The sequence below is a fragment of the Borostomias antarcticus genome (genome assembly GCF_949987555.1).
Source record: "Borostomias antarcticus genome assembly, chromosome: 10".
In the NCBI taxonomy this organism is placed as follows: domain Eukaryota; kingdom Metazoa; phylum Chordata; class Actinopteri; order Stomiiformes; family Stomiidae; genus Borostomias; species Borostomias antarcticus.
Window position 1 is genome coordinate 25,608,469 of NC_140243.1, and position 15,168 is coordinate 25,623,636.

General features: G+C 44.9%; 1 protein-coding gene across 1 annotated transcript; it reads left to right on the forward strand.

The window, feature by feature from the left end:
• Positions 1-3,829: 3,829 nt before the first annotated feature.
• On the forward strand, positions 3,830-10,087 carry ppp1r8b (protein phosphatase 1, regulatory subunit 8b; the record flags this gene model as incomplete). The annotated part of the gene is made up of 7 exons (XM_084443748.1): positions 3,830-3,891; positions 4,332-4,392; positions 5,311-5,464; positions 6,031-6,248; positions 8,100-8,244; positions 8,441-8,505; positions 8,604-10,087. 7 exons carry the CDS (start codon positions 3,830-3,832, stop codon positions 8,955-8,957), a joined length of 1,059 nt encoding a protein of 352 aa, XP_084299874.1. The 3' UTR covers positions 8,958-10,087.
• Between the last annotated feature and the right edge of the window lie 5,081 nt (positions 10,088-15,168).

A 15,168-nucleotide genomic window follows, 5' to 3' on the forward strand; every position in this document is an offset into this window, starting at 1 on the left:
CTTCCTTCCTTCCTTTCTTTCCTTCCTTCCATCCATCCTTCCATCCTTCCTTCCTTCCTTCCATCCATCCTACCATCCTTCCATCCTTCTTTCCTTCCATCCATCCTTCCTTCCTTCTTTCCTTCCTTCCTTCCTTCCTTCCTTCCTTCCTTCCTTCCTTCCTTCCTTTAATCCATCCTTCCATCCTTCTTTCCTTCCTTTCTTTCTTTCCTTTCTTCCTTCCTTCCTTCCTTCCTTCCATCCTTTACTTCCATCCATCCTTCCTTCCTTCCATCCATCCTTCCATCCTTCCTTCCATCCATCCATCCTTCCATCCTTCCTTCTTTCTTTCCTTCCTTCCTTCCTTCCTTCCTTCCTTCCTTCCTTCCTTCCTTCCTTCCTTCCTTCCTTCCTTCCTTCCTTCCTTCCTTCCTTCCTTCCTTTAATCCATCCTTCCATCCTTCTTTCCTTCCTTTCTTTCTTTCCTTTCTTCCTTCCTTCCTTTCTTCCATCCTTCCTTCCTTCCTTCCATACTTCCTTCCTTCCATTCTTCCTTTCTTTCTTTCATCCATTCATCCATCCATCCATCCATCCATTCTTTCATCCATCTTTCTTTCATCCATCCATCCTTTCATCCATCCATCCATCCTTTCTTTCATCCATCCATCCTTCTTTCTTTCATCCATCCATCCATCCTTCTTTCTTTTTTCTTTCTTTCTTTCATCCTTTCATCAATCCATCCATCTTTCTTTCTTTCTTCCATCCATCCTTTCTTTTTTTCTTTCATCCATCCATCCATCCATCCATCCTTCTTTCTTTCTTCCTTTCTTCCATCCATCCATCTTTCTTGCCTTCCTTCCATCCTTCCTTCTTTCCTTCCTTCTTTCTTTCCATCCTTCCTTCCCTCTTTCCTTCTTTCTTTCTTTCTTTCTTTCTTCTTTCTTTCTTTCTTTCTTTCTTTCTTTCTTTCTTTCTTTCATCCATCCATCCATCCATCCATCCATCTATCTATCCATCCATCCATCCATCCATCCATCCATCCATCCATCCATCCATTCTTTCATCCATCCATCCTTCTTTCTTTCTTTCTTTCATCCATCCTTTCTTTCTTTCATCCATCCATCCATCCATCCATCCTTTCTTTCATCCATCCATCCATCCATCCTTCTTTCATTCATCCATCCATCCATCCTTCTTTCTTTCTTTCTTTCTTTCTTTCATCAATCCATCCATCCATCCATCCATCCATCCTTTCTTTCTTTCATCCATCCATCCATCCATCCTTCTTTCTCTTTCTTTCTTTCTTTCTTTCTTTCTTTCTTTCTTTCTTTCTTTCTTTCTTTCTTTCTTCCATCCATCCATCTTTCTTCTTTCTTTCATCTTTCATTCTTTCTTTCTTTCTTTCTTTCTTTCTTTCTTTCTTTCTTTCTTTCTTTCTTTCTTTCATCCATCCATCCATCCATCCATCCATCCATCCATCCATCCATCCATTCTTTCATCCATCCATCCTTCTTTCTTTCTTTCATCCATCCTTTCTTTCATCCATCCATCCATCCTTTCTTTCATCCATCCATCCATCCTTCTTTCATTCATCCATCCATCCATCCTTCTTTCTTTCTTTCTTTCTTTCTTTCTTTCTTTCATCAATCCATCCATCCATCCATCCTTTCTTTCTTTCATCCATCCATCCTTCTTTCTCTTTCTTTCTTTCTTTCTTTCTTTCTTTCTTTCTTTCTTTCTTTCTTTCTTTCTTTCTTTCTTTCTTTCTTTCTTTCTTTCTTTCTTTCTTTCATCCATCCATCCATCTTTCTTCTTTCTTTCATCTTTCTTTCTTTCTTTCTTTCTTTCTTTCTTTCTTTCTTTCTTTCTTTCTTTCTTTCTTTCTTTCTTTCTTTCTTTCTTTCATCCATCCATCCATCCATCCATCCATCCATCCATCCATCAATCCATTTTGGTCTCCAATGAGGGGTGCATGGGGATGGCCTGGCAATCACTGACCTGCCCCCCACAACCTCTGACCTGAGGGGGCGGAGTCTCGCCACCACGCCACTATCCACGCCACCGTCCCCACATCTCAGACCCTGAGTTGGCTAAAGACGCAGTTTTCACGGTTGGGTGCATGTGGGTGGTCCGGGGAGCAGTACACTGTCCTAGACCGGCTCTGACCCGAGTGGGCGGAGTCTCGTCACAAAGCCACTATCCACGCCACTGTCCCCACATCTCAGCCCCTGTTGGGTGCATGGAGATTGCCCGGATGTCAGTGCACTGACATCGACCTGCTCTGACCGGAGGGGGCGGAGTCTCGCCATCACGCCACTATCCATGCCACGGACCTCACAACACAGCCTCTGAGGTGGCTAGAGACACACGGTCTTCACTGGTGAAGGTAGGTGGGTAGCTCGGCATGGCCTACACTGTCCACGACCGGCTCTGAACCAAGGGGGCGGAGTCTCGCCACCACGCCACTGAACATGCTACGGACACTACAACTCAGTCCTTGAGTGGGCTGGAGACACATGGTCTTCCCTGGTGAAGGCAGGTGGATAGCCCGGTGCGGCCTACACTGTTCACGCCTGGCTCTGAACCAAGCGGGCGGAGTCTCGCCACCACGCCACAGACCCCACAACTCAGCCCCTGAGTGGGCTAGAGACACACGGTCTTCACCAGTTGAGTCAGGTAGGTGGCCCGGAGAGGGGTACACTGTCCCTCACTGGCTCTGACCTGAGGGGGTGGAGTCTCACCCCCACGCCACTATCCATGCCACGGCACCACAACTCAGCCCCTGAGTGGGCTAGAGACACATGGTCTTCACCGGTGCGGGCGGGTAGGTGGCCCGGAGAGGGGTACACTGTCCTCAACCAGCTCTGACCTGAGGGGGCGGAGTCTCACCACCATGCCACTGTCCCCGCCACAGACCCCACAACTCAGTCCCTGAGTGGGCTAGAGACGCACAATCTTCGCCGGTGGTCGCATGGAGATTGCCTGGTCCATAGTAGTTCTAGCAGTAGCTGTTGCATACAGCTGCAGCAGCTAGCCCACCTCACATTTTCTCCAGGAAATGTACTGTCTAGTTGTACTTACAGTTTCAGCGTCTTCACGAACAGTTGGTATAGCATCGTTCCTTAGAAGCAGGAACTTTGCAAGTCCTTGTTCAAACTGGCCGAGATTTATGAACGATTCGCGAGTAAAGTGCGCAGCGCACACTAAGACTGATTTAGGAAGGGTTTCGGGAATATTACAATTATAAATAAAATTCAGCCACTTATCCTTTCTTTCATCGCGTGGGAGGGAGTGGAGAGGCTTGTTTGTTAGAGAACAGCCAAGGACATGGCACCGTTTACCACATTTAATGTCCATCCTCGTAGGAGAGACTGGAGACACGAGGCTAGGTAAATGATAAGGTGGCTTACGCAACAATCTAAATATGCTAATCAGGGGCGAAGTATGCAAATTCTCAAAAAACGTGACGTCAGGGCCCCCACTTCCGGAAAATGAAGCAATTGATGGAAGGGGGGAGGGGGGGAAAGCGCTCACGGGCAATACAGAGAGAGCAGCGAGTGTTAGGAATTGGGACTGGGCATATCAGTAAGACTCTCAAAAACCGAAATGTGGGTGAAAAATATATTTTCGATTGAGTTAAGCATATGTGGAACCCTTTAATACATCCATGTACATATATCCCTATGTTGTAAATTGACACCTGATACAGGTGTAACTTTCTACCACCAGGCTCCGCCCACCAAACACATCGTCGCTGTTTACAAAAGTTGTAAACTAGGTAAAACTACATTTCCCAACTCCCAATATACTCTTTACCCAGAAACCACTGTGTTTGTGAGAATGAGGCAAGATGGCGTCTAAAACAAGTGAGGCTGATATCACCGCTGCGCCTCCTTTTGATTGTCCATCATGGTGAGAAAATGCAAACGGGGGATGTTTCTGTTGCTCAACAATATAGATCGGAACATAATTACAGAGTCATAGCTCTGAATTCATCTTTTGGTCGTGACTTCTTGCATAGTAATTGGTGCAAGCCCGGCTAGCTTGTTGCTAACTGAGCTAGCTAGCTAACGCCAGCCTGTGTTCTGTGTTCTGTGCTGTAGCTATTCAGGTTGCAAGCCTTAAACTACTAGCTGGCCATTAATCCTCAATCTCGAATTACTAACTAATTAAATTGAACGGTCTTGTCAACATGTTTGGTCTGCGTGCCATGGGGCACCCTCCGACTGGACCTGTCCCTGAGCATATGCGACAGTGGATAGTAGCTCTAGCTAGTAGTAGATGAGGGTCAATCAATGGGGCAAATCATCATCATCAGGCTTGACGAGCTTATATGGATTTTCTTCTTTCAGGGCAGGAAAGCCACCGCCAGGGCTCCATCTAGACGTGATGAAAGGAGACAAAATGATGGAGGTAAAAGCTTCTCAACCATTGTCCCCTGCTGTCACAAGGAAAACTTGTATTGGGGAGGTTATTGTACTGAACTTGCTTTGTGTAAGATATTTGTCTTTGCCCATACATCTTAAAGTTGTCCATGGGTGAAAATATATTTGTGCACATAATGCTTATTGAATGCACCAGATACTGATCTGACTGCCCTCAGACCAGCTGTGCTCTGTGCACTGGTGACTGAGCACCATGGCTGTCAGATTACAGAAGGTGCCATATGAACGCCAGCCCTGAGATTTAAGCTCTGAGTGAGAAGCTGCACTTAAGAGTTATGGTTCAGAGGCACAGTGACGTGACCATTAGGCCAGCCTACATACTGTCTCGCACTGAATGACTAGATTCATGATACCAGTGGTCATTTCATGCAACAATATCAGGGCTTTGATCTGAAACTGGTCTTGAGCACGTCTTGGCTCATCCGTTGGTCGTGTACAAAATCAAGAACTCTTTGGGTTATTTTCTGACAAGAAAATTGATTAAAATGTGTGTTTGCTCTCAAAGAGTCAAGAAATAGCACAATTCTGTCAGTGTAGTAGTGCACTGAATGCTTAACTATAAAGACATTTCCTTTGAATAATTAGTCTGCCGGGGTCTGGTTATGGTTTTTCGGATTCAAACTGGTCTTGGTCTTATCATGTTCTGGGTCTTGAGAGGCTGGGTCTGGGTCTCCAGGGGTTGGGTCTTGGTTTGGGTCTCAAGAGTTCCGGTATTGACTCCATCTCTGGTTTGACCAGAGACCCCAATTTGTCGTTCATCTGACTTCCCATAATAAATTCATCTCCCTCATTTGCAAGCACAGTGCAGCAGAGTGTGAAACCGATACGAGTAGCCAAGTGAACATGGCATTGTGATTGAGATGCTCTGTGATACGTTCCCACGCAGAAACTGATCATTGACGAGAAGAAGTATTACTTGTTTGGGAGGAACCCGGACATTTGTGATTTCACCATCGACCACCAGTCGTGCTCCCGTGCCCACGCTGCCCTGATCTACCACAAGCACCTGAAGAGGGTCTTCCTGATCGACCTCAACAGCAGTGAGTCTGCTCCTCTCATTCACACATCGTTATTTTTTGTATATTACTGTATTTTATTATTGTTGTTGTAAATGATGTGTACATAACATGTTTATTTTCAGCCTCCCATTTCCCCCTTCCTCAGGGTGCTTTTGTATATAAGAATTTGTTCTTAATTGCTTGCCTGGGTAAATAAAGGTTAAATTAAAAAAACACATCAACACAACCGGTTATTCAAAAGCATCTTTTGAGTGAGGTGACAGCTGTTTGTGCATGCTGTCAGATATTTCCAGGTCATTCTAAAAACATCAGTTTTGACTTATACTTACTTGCACTTACACATTTGAGCAATATTAGATGTATTGCAGACAACATAGGTATTGATAATACCAGATATATGCTTTATTGATGTGTACGCCTACATGTGATACACTAACATGACGGACATGTGATACACAAACAGGACGGACATGTGATACACAAACAGGACGGACATGTGATACACAAACATGACGGACATGTGATACACAAACATGACGGACATGTGATACACTAACATGACGGACATGTGCCTCTGTGCTCCCCAGCGCATGGAACCTTCCTGGGCCACATTCGTCTGGAGGCCCACAAGCCCCAGCAGGTCCCCATCGACTCCACCATGTCGTTCGGGGCGTCCACGCGCACCTACACCATCCGGGAGAAGCCGCAGAGCCAGTCCAGCGCCAGCGCGGGGGACGGCAAGGCCGGCGAGGACGAAGAGCTGAAGGGCCTTCTAGGGCTACCAGAGGAGGAGACCGAGCTGGAGGTGCGTGCTTGTCTGTGTGTGGAAATAGCAGGAAAAGAGCTGCGCACTTGACATCAGTCCTACTGTTGGTTTTGTCTCTGGTGCAGTGGTCAGGTACAACAGTCATAAAGCTGCAAAAGAGGACTTGCACACAAAAAGATAAACGGACTGAACGTCTTATCAAAAGGTTTGTGGATTTGGTAGGGATCAATAACATGCAAGCGTTTCAGTCCATGCAGGGACTAACGTCAGTGCAATGAGGTTGGACGTGGACTGACTGGTGTATTAACTGACAGTAAGGAGGGTTGGTAATTCAGGGTTTCCCCTAGGTTTTTTTTCAGGGGGGCTGGGAGGCTCCCCGAAACTACTAGTGTCGCAGGGCGTGTCACAGATGCACGGTGTCGACAGTGTCATCATAGATCATCATAAGGCGCTTGTTAGTATCGAGGCATTTCTCTACACTGAGCTGAAATGAAATGAGTGCACATAAATATGAATAATACAACACACACAAACATATGGGCTACTAGACAAAAAATATATTTCCTGCAGAAAATGCATGTGAATGCTCAACAGCTGAAAATAAATCGCGAAAGCATTGGTGAAAATGCATACCGTAAATGGGAACTAATGGGAATGTGAACTAACTTGAATGCAACGCCATTTAGTCCACAATTGATAGCCTAGCTAATGTTAGCCTACATACAACATCAGAAGACATACACTAAACTGTGGTTACATTACTTACAGTATGTAGCTAGAGCAACAGAAAATATCACTCCCAGTCAGCCGCCATGCTAATTTTCGCCATGTTAAACTCCACTGACTAATGCTGAGAATGTAATCTAAAAGTCTGCTATTGTGGGCTCTTGGGGTCTTTCCAAGGCAATGGTAGGGGAAACGCTGGAATTTTTGGGATCTTATCGATTCTGATTCCAATATCGATTCTCCTCAGTGACTTGGTTCAATTCCCTTATCGATTCCAGAGTAGGGCCACAGAGAAGCTCATGTTTAAAATTTGACACAAATCCTACATCTTGCAGCTTTAAATGATTTAAAGCCTTACTTAAGGACTTCTACAATAAAACCTTTCAAATACAGATCAATTGAAAACTTTAGCTTTTATGACACTAATTACAATTCACAGCCACCATAAACATGTTATTGTGGATGACTTGATAGGACACCTTTCACCACAGCCGTGTGACACGTCTTAGTAAATGGATGTGTTCTTTTTGCTTCCTGCAGGCCAGTTATTCATTCATAGTCTTGGAAAGAAAAGACATTACCGGGCCACCAAGTTTGAGACGTCATGTTGATTTAGGGCACAAACTGGAGGTTGAGGGGAATCCTTGCAACCACACAGTTGTTGGTGTGCATGTAAAAAGCTTCCGCTGCTGTCGGGAGTAGGAACATGACACTGAATTTGAATAAGCCAGATGGAACGCTCCAGTGGAGCTTATCGGTTCTACAATTCTGACTGTATTGGAACTGGTTCTTGGCTTCCATCCCTAACAATAACTGAGGTCATTCACAAGTGTACCAAGCTGTCATGAAAACAGATGGGACACCAAGCTGTAGTTGCACTCTGAGCCGCTGTTTATAGTAGTAGTAGGTGGACACCAGGGTCGTGGTCAGCTACATTTCTATTCAGTTGATTCACGAAGTGAGTTGAAACTAAAACGGCAAAATTAAAAGGTTCTTCCCAATCTTATGCTGAAACACATTTTCTTACGCTAAAACATTTTTTGGGTGTAAATTCAAATTTGCCCCCAACCTTCCCCGGCGGGTTCGTATCATTGGTATGAAGTGCAGGTTTCTGCAGCGTTGAATGTCTGACTCGGCCCCCTCCCCCCACCCTCTGCATGGCAGAACCTGACGGAGTTCAACACGGCCCACAACAAGCGCATCTCCCTGCTGACCATCGAAGAGGGCAACCTGGAGATCCAGAGGCCCAAGAGGAAGAGGAGGAACTCCAGGGTGTCCTTCACCGAGGAAGACGACATCATCAACCCAGGTATGCTTTGGTCCTTCAGAGGTCGCCTCCCCTCTTGTCTGTTACTTGAACATGCTTCTTTTTAAATGACACTACGGGCGGGTTCCCACTCAATAAGTCTTATCCACTAAGACCTTTCGCAAGATGGTATTACATTCATGTTGATTTGATAGATGCATGTGGTGATGTGTATTTTTCTTGGAACAAAATGTTACAGAGGATATAGACCCCTCGGTAGGACGCTTCAGGAACATGGTGCAGACTGCTGTCGTCCCTATCAAGGTGAGCCTTTACTGAACCATTCTGCACTTTTAGGGCATGTGCAAACAACATCTCTTATGTTTTGTCCGTCATACAAATGTATTTTCTTTCCCCTCCAGAAAAAGCGAGTAGAGAGCCACGGCACCCTGGGTCCGGAGGACGTGACGTCGAGGCGCATCCACAACTACAACTTCAGCGGCGGTCTGTACGGAGACCTGCCTCCCAGCAGCCACGAGAGCCACCCCACAGGCGCCCCGGGGGGCACGATCCTAGGGGGGGGGCTCCCCCTGCCCTTCCCCAACCCAGCGCCGGAGGTGGACCTAGCACCGGTGGCCCCACAGCCACCGGTCACCCTCAACCCCACCCCCGTTACAGGCCCCTACCTCCCCGACGCCCTCAACGAGCCACGCAAGAAGAAGTACGCCAAAGAGGCCTGGCCAGGCAAGAAGCCCACCCCCTCCCTGCTCATCTGACCCCTCCGCCCCTCAGATGGTGTGGAGGAGGCGGGGCTGACTCAGGATATAGGCGGAGACATCAGGGACTTTCCCTCAGCCTCTTAACCTGTTGGAGGCTGCTTCATTTTCTTATGAGACTATTTTGGATTTTATACAATGTTTTCTCAAAGTTTCTTGTCCTCAAAAACATTCCGTGCATTCCCCACAGACTGACACACAAGGTTTATCGTAGGTTGACAAATCTAATGAATTTAGCAGAAACACAACATTGGGTGAACTAAGTCAGGTGATTTAGGAGATTGTGCTCGAGGGTGTGTGACTGCATACTGATCACATTGTTGGCTGCTCACTGTGAGTTGAAGCTCTCTTGACGCCCTCTGTTGAATGTTTGACGTCAATGTTGGGACGTAGTATATTTTTGCTCACTATTTTTTGATATCTATTTGTTTACCTGGTAATGTACAAAACGCTGTGTGTTTATACAAGATGGATTATTACAGAATTGTCAGCTAAGTGAGAAAAAGTCTGTTATCTGTCCCTCAATGTTGAGAATCTATTTTCACTATCAAGATGTTGTTAGCTGTAGAAGTAATGAACTGATTTTTATACACACACGACATCCTGTAATAAAAAAATTAGTAGACTGGAGAGTATTTTTTAACTAAACTGTACATCAAAGAGCCTTGTGGTAGTTCATTCTGCTACCCACAAGATGGTGATCATGTCATTTGTCCTGAGTTACATTGAGTGGGCCAATCATTTTATGGGATAGCGCAAAAATTACTGTTGGCTGAGACAACTGAGTATTCTACATTTGAACACCAGCAGGGTTAAAATACCCCAGTCTAAAAGCGTTATGAGATCTGTGAGCAAACATTAGTGCATGTGTGTGCCGTGGTTGAGCCTGTTTAGGTTTTTGCATTTGTAATAACTTACTCACAGGTGCTCAGACCTCTCATGGTTCATTTGTAATAACTTACTCACAGGTGCTCAGACCTCTCATGGTTCATTTGAAATAACTTACTCACAGGTGCTCAGACCTCTCATGGTTCATTTGTAATAACTTACTCACAGGTGCTCAGACCTCTCATGGTTCATTTGTAATAACTTGCTCACAGGTGCTCAGACCTCATGGTTCATTTGTTATAACTTGCTAACAGGTGCTCAGACCTCTCATGGTTCTTTTGGATGACTGTGGCTTTTGTGATTACACAACACTGTAAATAAAATGGAAACTGAACTTTTTCAGACAGGCGTCTGAAAGAACATTACTGTCTCAAATTACTGTGAACATTTTTATTGAATAGGTGTTTTTTTGTGCTGGTGTCCTGGCAAAATGGATGAGTGAATTATTGTGTTCGTAGATGATAAGCCTGCCCTTTTTAGAGGACTTTGGCCCTGGTCATTGTGTTAACACTCACAAGCTGGAGTATGCCTATTGCCTCAGAAACAGCAGCTGGCAACTATGTGGTTGATGTTTACTGTAGCAGTCCGACTGCGCGTGTTCATCGCGTGTTCATCCTAACATCTGATGTGCCAAAGAATTATCGAGTGCTGCATCTATAACCAGTATGCATACTTGTCCAGCCAGAGGACAGGCTGACCATGTACATGGATCATGTGACCTGTCCCCCAAGAAACGCAATAGACACCAAGGGAAGGTCATGTTCTTGTTGAGCCAATTGAGAAGTTGGCAGTGGTCTTCGCTTGATCTTCTAATAAAACTTTGTAAGTTCTACAAATGAACGTTCTCAAACAAACTTAAACCACATGAGGCATGTGGCAGCCTTTATGTATGTATATCTATCTAATCTTCTGCTTCATGCATGACAAATCCAGCTGGGGTGTGAAACATGTTTTGTCTTGTCTTCCTAATTGCAGAGTAACAGCTAGTAACAGGATATACTAGTCCTAGGCGAGGGTTGGGTGAGGTTGCCAACAGCAACGTCTCTGATTGGTGGAGGGGGACGGGATGAGGACAGAATTCAAAATACAATGACAGTATTTAAGATACTGTGTATAATTCTAAAAAATGTAACACTACATCTACCATGTCAGTGAAATGTCATTTTTTTCATGAACATTGGAGATGTTGCAGTGAATATGAGGAGCATGGCTGGCTTCAGATAGCTCTAACTTAACCAGGCCAGGTCAAGCCTGGCTTATGTGCGTGGCTGGCTTGTTTCTGTTCAGGACTGGTAGGACGGAAGCTAGTCATGCCACTGAAATAGCTGGGAATTGAAATGACATGAAATAATGTTGGATAAATTAAGATAGGTCTTGTCGCCTGGACACATCAGTTCCAATGCTTCCAATGCTAATCCAGCACAATAAGAGCGGGATAGCCAGTTATCTCATGAGCTCACAACAACTAGCAGCAGCTTCCATAACATTAATGGTAGTGGTCAGTGGCTAAAGCAGTTACACTGATGATTCCTGTAACGTTAGCTATTTTGCTGCAATTGGTTCAACTTCTGTTTCTGGACAAAGGTAAGGGATAAACCCAGATAACACAAGGCTAGCGGACCTACAGCGGGTCCCCGATGGACGAGTTGGCGGACCTCCGGCGGAATATAACACAAGGCTAGGAATATAACACAAGGCTAGGAATATAACACAAGGCTAGGAATATAACACAAGGGGGTCTGGGTCTGTGAGAAGATTAGGGCTGTCCCGAATACCATTTTACAGGCGTTGGTGGGAACGAGCGAATAGTGGATAATATATAACTCCTAGGTGGCAGCATTGCATAGTCTAAATATCTACCTGTGGGTGACAAGCTGAGAAACGCTTCCTACAGTCATTTCCTTGTTGTCCAACTTTTGCCTCCTGCTATTTGTAGATTGTTGCTAGATTGTTTGGCTTTACTAGCTGAGTATTTGTTCTTGATTTAATCATGTGTGGGTTTATTTTATCATGGCTTTGTGACTGTGTCAGTAAACTCTTGAAAACCACCTGTAAATCGTTTTTTTATTTTATTTTTTTAAGTATTTTGTAGCACAATAAACTAGAGGTTGATAGTAGAATACCAAAACAGTGTTTCCCACAGGTTTGAAATATACTTGTGGTAGTACCTAGCTCATTCGGAGTGAACCTGATACAGTGGGTGGTCTGGAGCTCCTCCCCCAGAAAATTTTGAGCATCAGACACTTAATTTCCTGCATTCTGGTGAAATTTTATGCATAATTTTATCGTGGAAATGTCTTTATGTAAAGGAAAAGTGTAACAGTGTTCCTGCATTGTGTTAAGGGTCAATCACGATGCCAGCGTGTACTACCAGTCATTGGTTTATTCTGCATCACATTGCATTATGAAAAATTTGAAAAAGGCTCGCACACTAATGACAGATGAGGCATTCGGATGCAAAAAAATGGGTATTTATTCTACATCAGTGCAAAAACAGGTGATAAAATAAAAAAAGGAACTTTTCGGTCATCAGAGCATCGTCAGCCCTATAGTCCCAGCTGCATCTAACAAGCTAAGTAGGCTGGCAGCCACAGGCAGGAAGGAGTCAATCAAACCAATCAAGGCAATAAACCTATCAGAAAAAAGGAAAATAAACAGCAAGCATGGGAGTACATGCGCAGAAACTATTCACATGATTCACATATTGTGCATACACACACACACACACACACACACATCATTCACATATAACTGAAAAATATATAGGACTATACACATGTGATCAGTAGGACAACAGTCTATGACAAATCCCTAGAGGATAGCGCGGCTGTGAGCTAAGGTCCTAGGGAGAAAGGGAGAAGGAGAGACCATTAGCCTATGAGAAGCATGAAAAGGACAACTCCTCATTAGGTCAACTCCTCATGCAGTCTTCATATAAAAAATCAATTTGCACTCAGATTTTAAGAAGTTTTAGATCAATGTCACCCCCCTACATGTTTCACAGATGTGTTGGATTGCACAGAATGAGAGTGTGGATGCAGGATGATTGGCTTTGTGGAAATGTCTAGCAACAGGAGATCTTCATTCCTTCATTCTGTCATTCCTACGTATAGCACTTTTGTGTTCAATAATGCGTTTTGATAGGTCTTGTGGTTTTACCTATGTATTGCAATCCACATGGGCATGACAGGAGATAAATCACTCCAACAAGATGTACATGTAATGAATTGTCTGATATCATCGGTTCTAGAGGTCACATGACTGGCAAGGCAAGGCAAGGCAAGGCAAGGCAAGGCAAGGCAAGGCAAGGCAAGGCAAGGCAAGGCAAGGCAAGGCAAGGCAAGGCAAGGCAAGGCAAGGCAAGGCAAGGCAAGGCAAGGCAAGTTTATTTATATAGCACATTTCAGCCACAGGGCAATTCAAGGTGCTTTACATGAGACATTAAAAGCATTAAAACAAAAAGCAAGACATTATAGACATTTAAAACAAAAGGCAGGACAAATTAAAAGCATTAAAACAAAAAGCAAGTCATTATAGACATTTAAACAAAAAGCAGGACAAATAGAATACAGTAATAAAAGTTACAGTGCAGTATACGGAAAAAAGCCAGTCATCCCGTCCAAACGCCTCTGAGCAGAAACAGATGGGACAGTAGTATCTGCCCGTACGAGGAAGTCTCTCACATTTTTATGTATTTATTATTTTAGATAGGACACCCCAATGTTTTCTAATGACGTTCTTCATGTCTTTACTGAGAGGAGAGTAAGCAGTAGCACAGACACATGAATACTTTCTAGTGGAAGCCTGATTCCTAGCTCTGCTGACATCCATGTGACAAACTTTCTCCAGAGCTGTATCAAGCCAGCTGGTGGGGTAGGCCCTCTAACGAACGTTCACATACATTTTCTGAGCCTCAAGTTCAAAATCCGCCCTGGTAGTACAGATACGTTTAAGTCCTTTTTTCAAGGAGGTGGAATGAGAGCCGTCCACAGGAACACGGATATTCATGAAAACAGACTTTTGGTCACTGAAAACTGATCTTTTTGAGGACGCCTTCCAAGGTGGAGATCTGTTCGAACTGTGGTTTAAGTGGACTCGTGGGGAAGGGTAAAACAGAGTTTTCGGGTCTCCTTTGCGCGCCGTTCTCTATTGCTCATGCGCCAGGAACAGGCTGAGCAGAACTATTATAGCAGGCTATTATACAGGTCTCTTTATATTTGGTCCATGTTGCTGGGCTTAATGCATTAGAAATCAACCAGGCTTTACTGCACCACTACACCGCGGAGAGGAGGCGAATAAATATACTGCGGCAAATAGTTTTAATTCCACCTCTCGTAAAGTAGGACTACACCGCAAACGTGGCTTCTGGACCAGGCCCGGAGGAAATAGCGCTTCTGGACCAGGCCCGGCAGAACTAGTGCTTCTGGACCAGGCCCGGCAGAACTAGTGCTTCTGGACCAGGCCCGGCAGAACTAGTGTTTCTGGACCAGGCCCAGCAGAACTAGTGCTTCTGGACCAGGCCCGGCAGAACTAGTGCTTCTGGACCAGGCCCGGCAGAACTAGCGCTTCTGGACCAGGCCCGGCAGAACTAGTGTTTCTGGACCAGGCCCAGCAGAACTAGTGCTTCTGGACCAGGCCCGGCAGAACTAGCGCTTCTGGACCAGCCCCGGCAGAACTAGTGTTTCTGGACCGGGCAGAACTAGTGCTTCTGGACCAGGCCTGGCAGAACTAGCGCTTCTGGACCAGGCCCGGCAGAACTAGCGGATGGTGGGACAATTTCCAGAGTGGCTCTGTAATTGCTGAAGAATGGCAGGAACATTTTAGGATGTCAAGAGCATCACTCTGAAGCCTTTTCAACTCTGTCCTTTTCCTTGTTGTGGACAGTGATATTTTCTAAAATACTGTTGGTGTGGATAAAGTTGTTTGTTTTTTTAACTGGAGGGGAGTAAAATAAATCTCCATGTTGGTGTGGATGTGGCCTGAGAGAGAGGTGTTCTTAAAACAAAGACCACAGAACTGTATCACCTGCCTCCATTAAGTGATATACTGAGAGAGAGAGAGAGAGAGAGAGAGAGAGAGAGAGAGAGGTGTTCTTAAAACAAAGATCACAGAACTGTATCACCTGCCTCCATTAACATCAGATCGCTCTCTCACAAATCCAGTTCATACTGATATTACATCCATAGTCATTCCATCTATTCACAGGATCTGAATATGCAGGGACGATCGTAGCACAGTCCTGCTCCCCCCATTTACCACCACCATTATTAGGCTGACGGCTGTACCTGCCTCCATCATCTTGCCAGTACCTACAGGGTTAAAT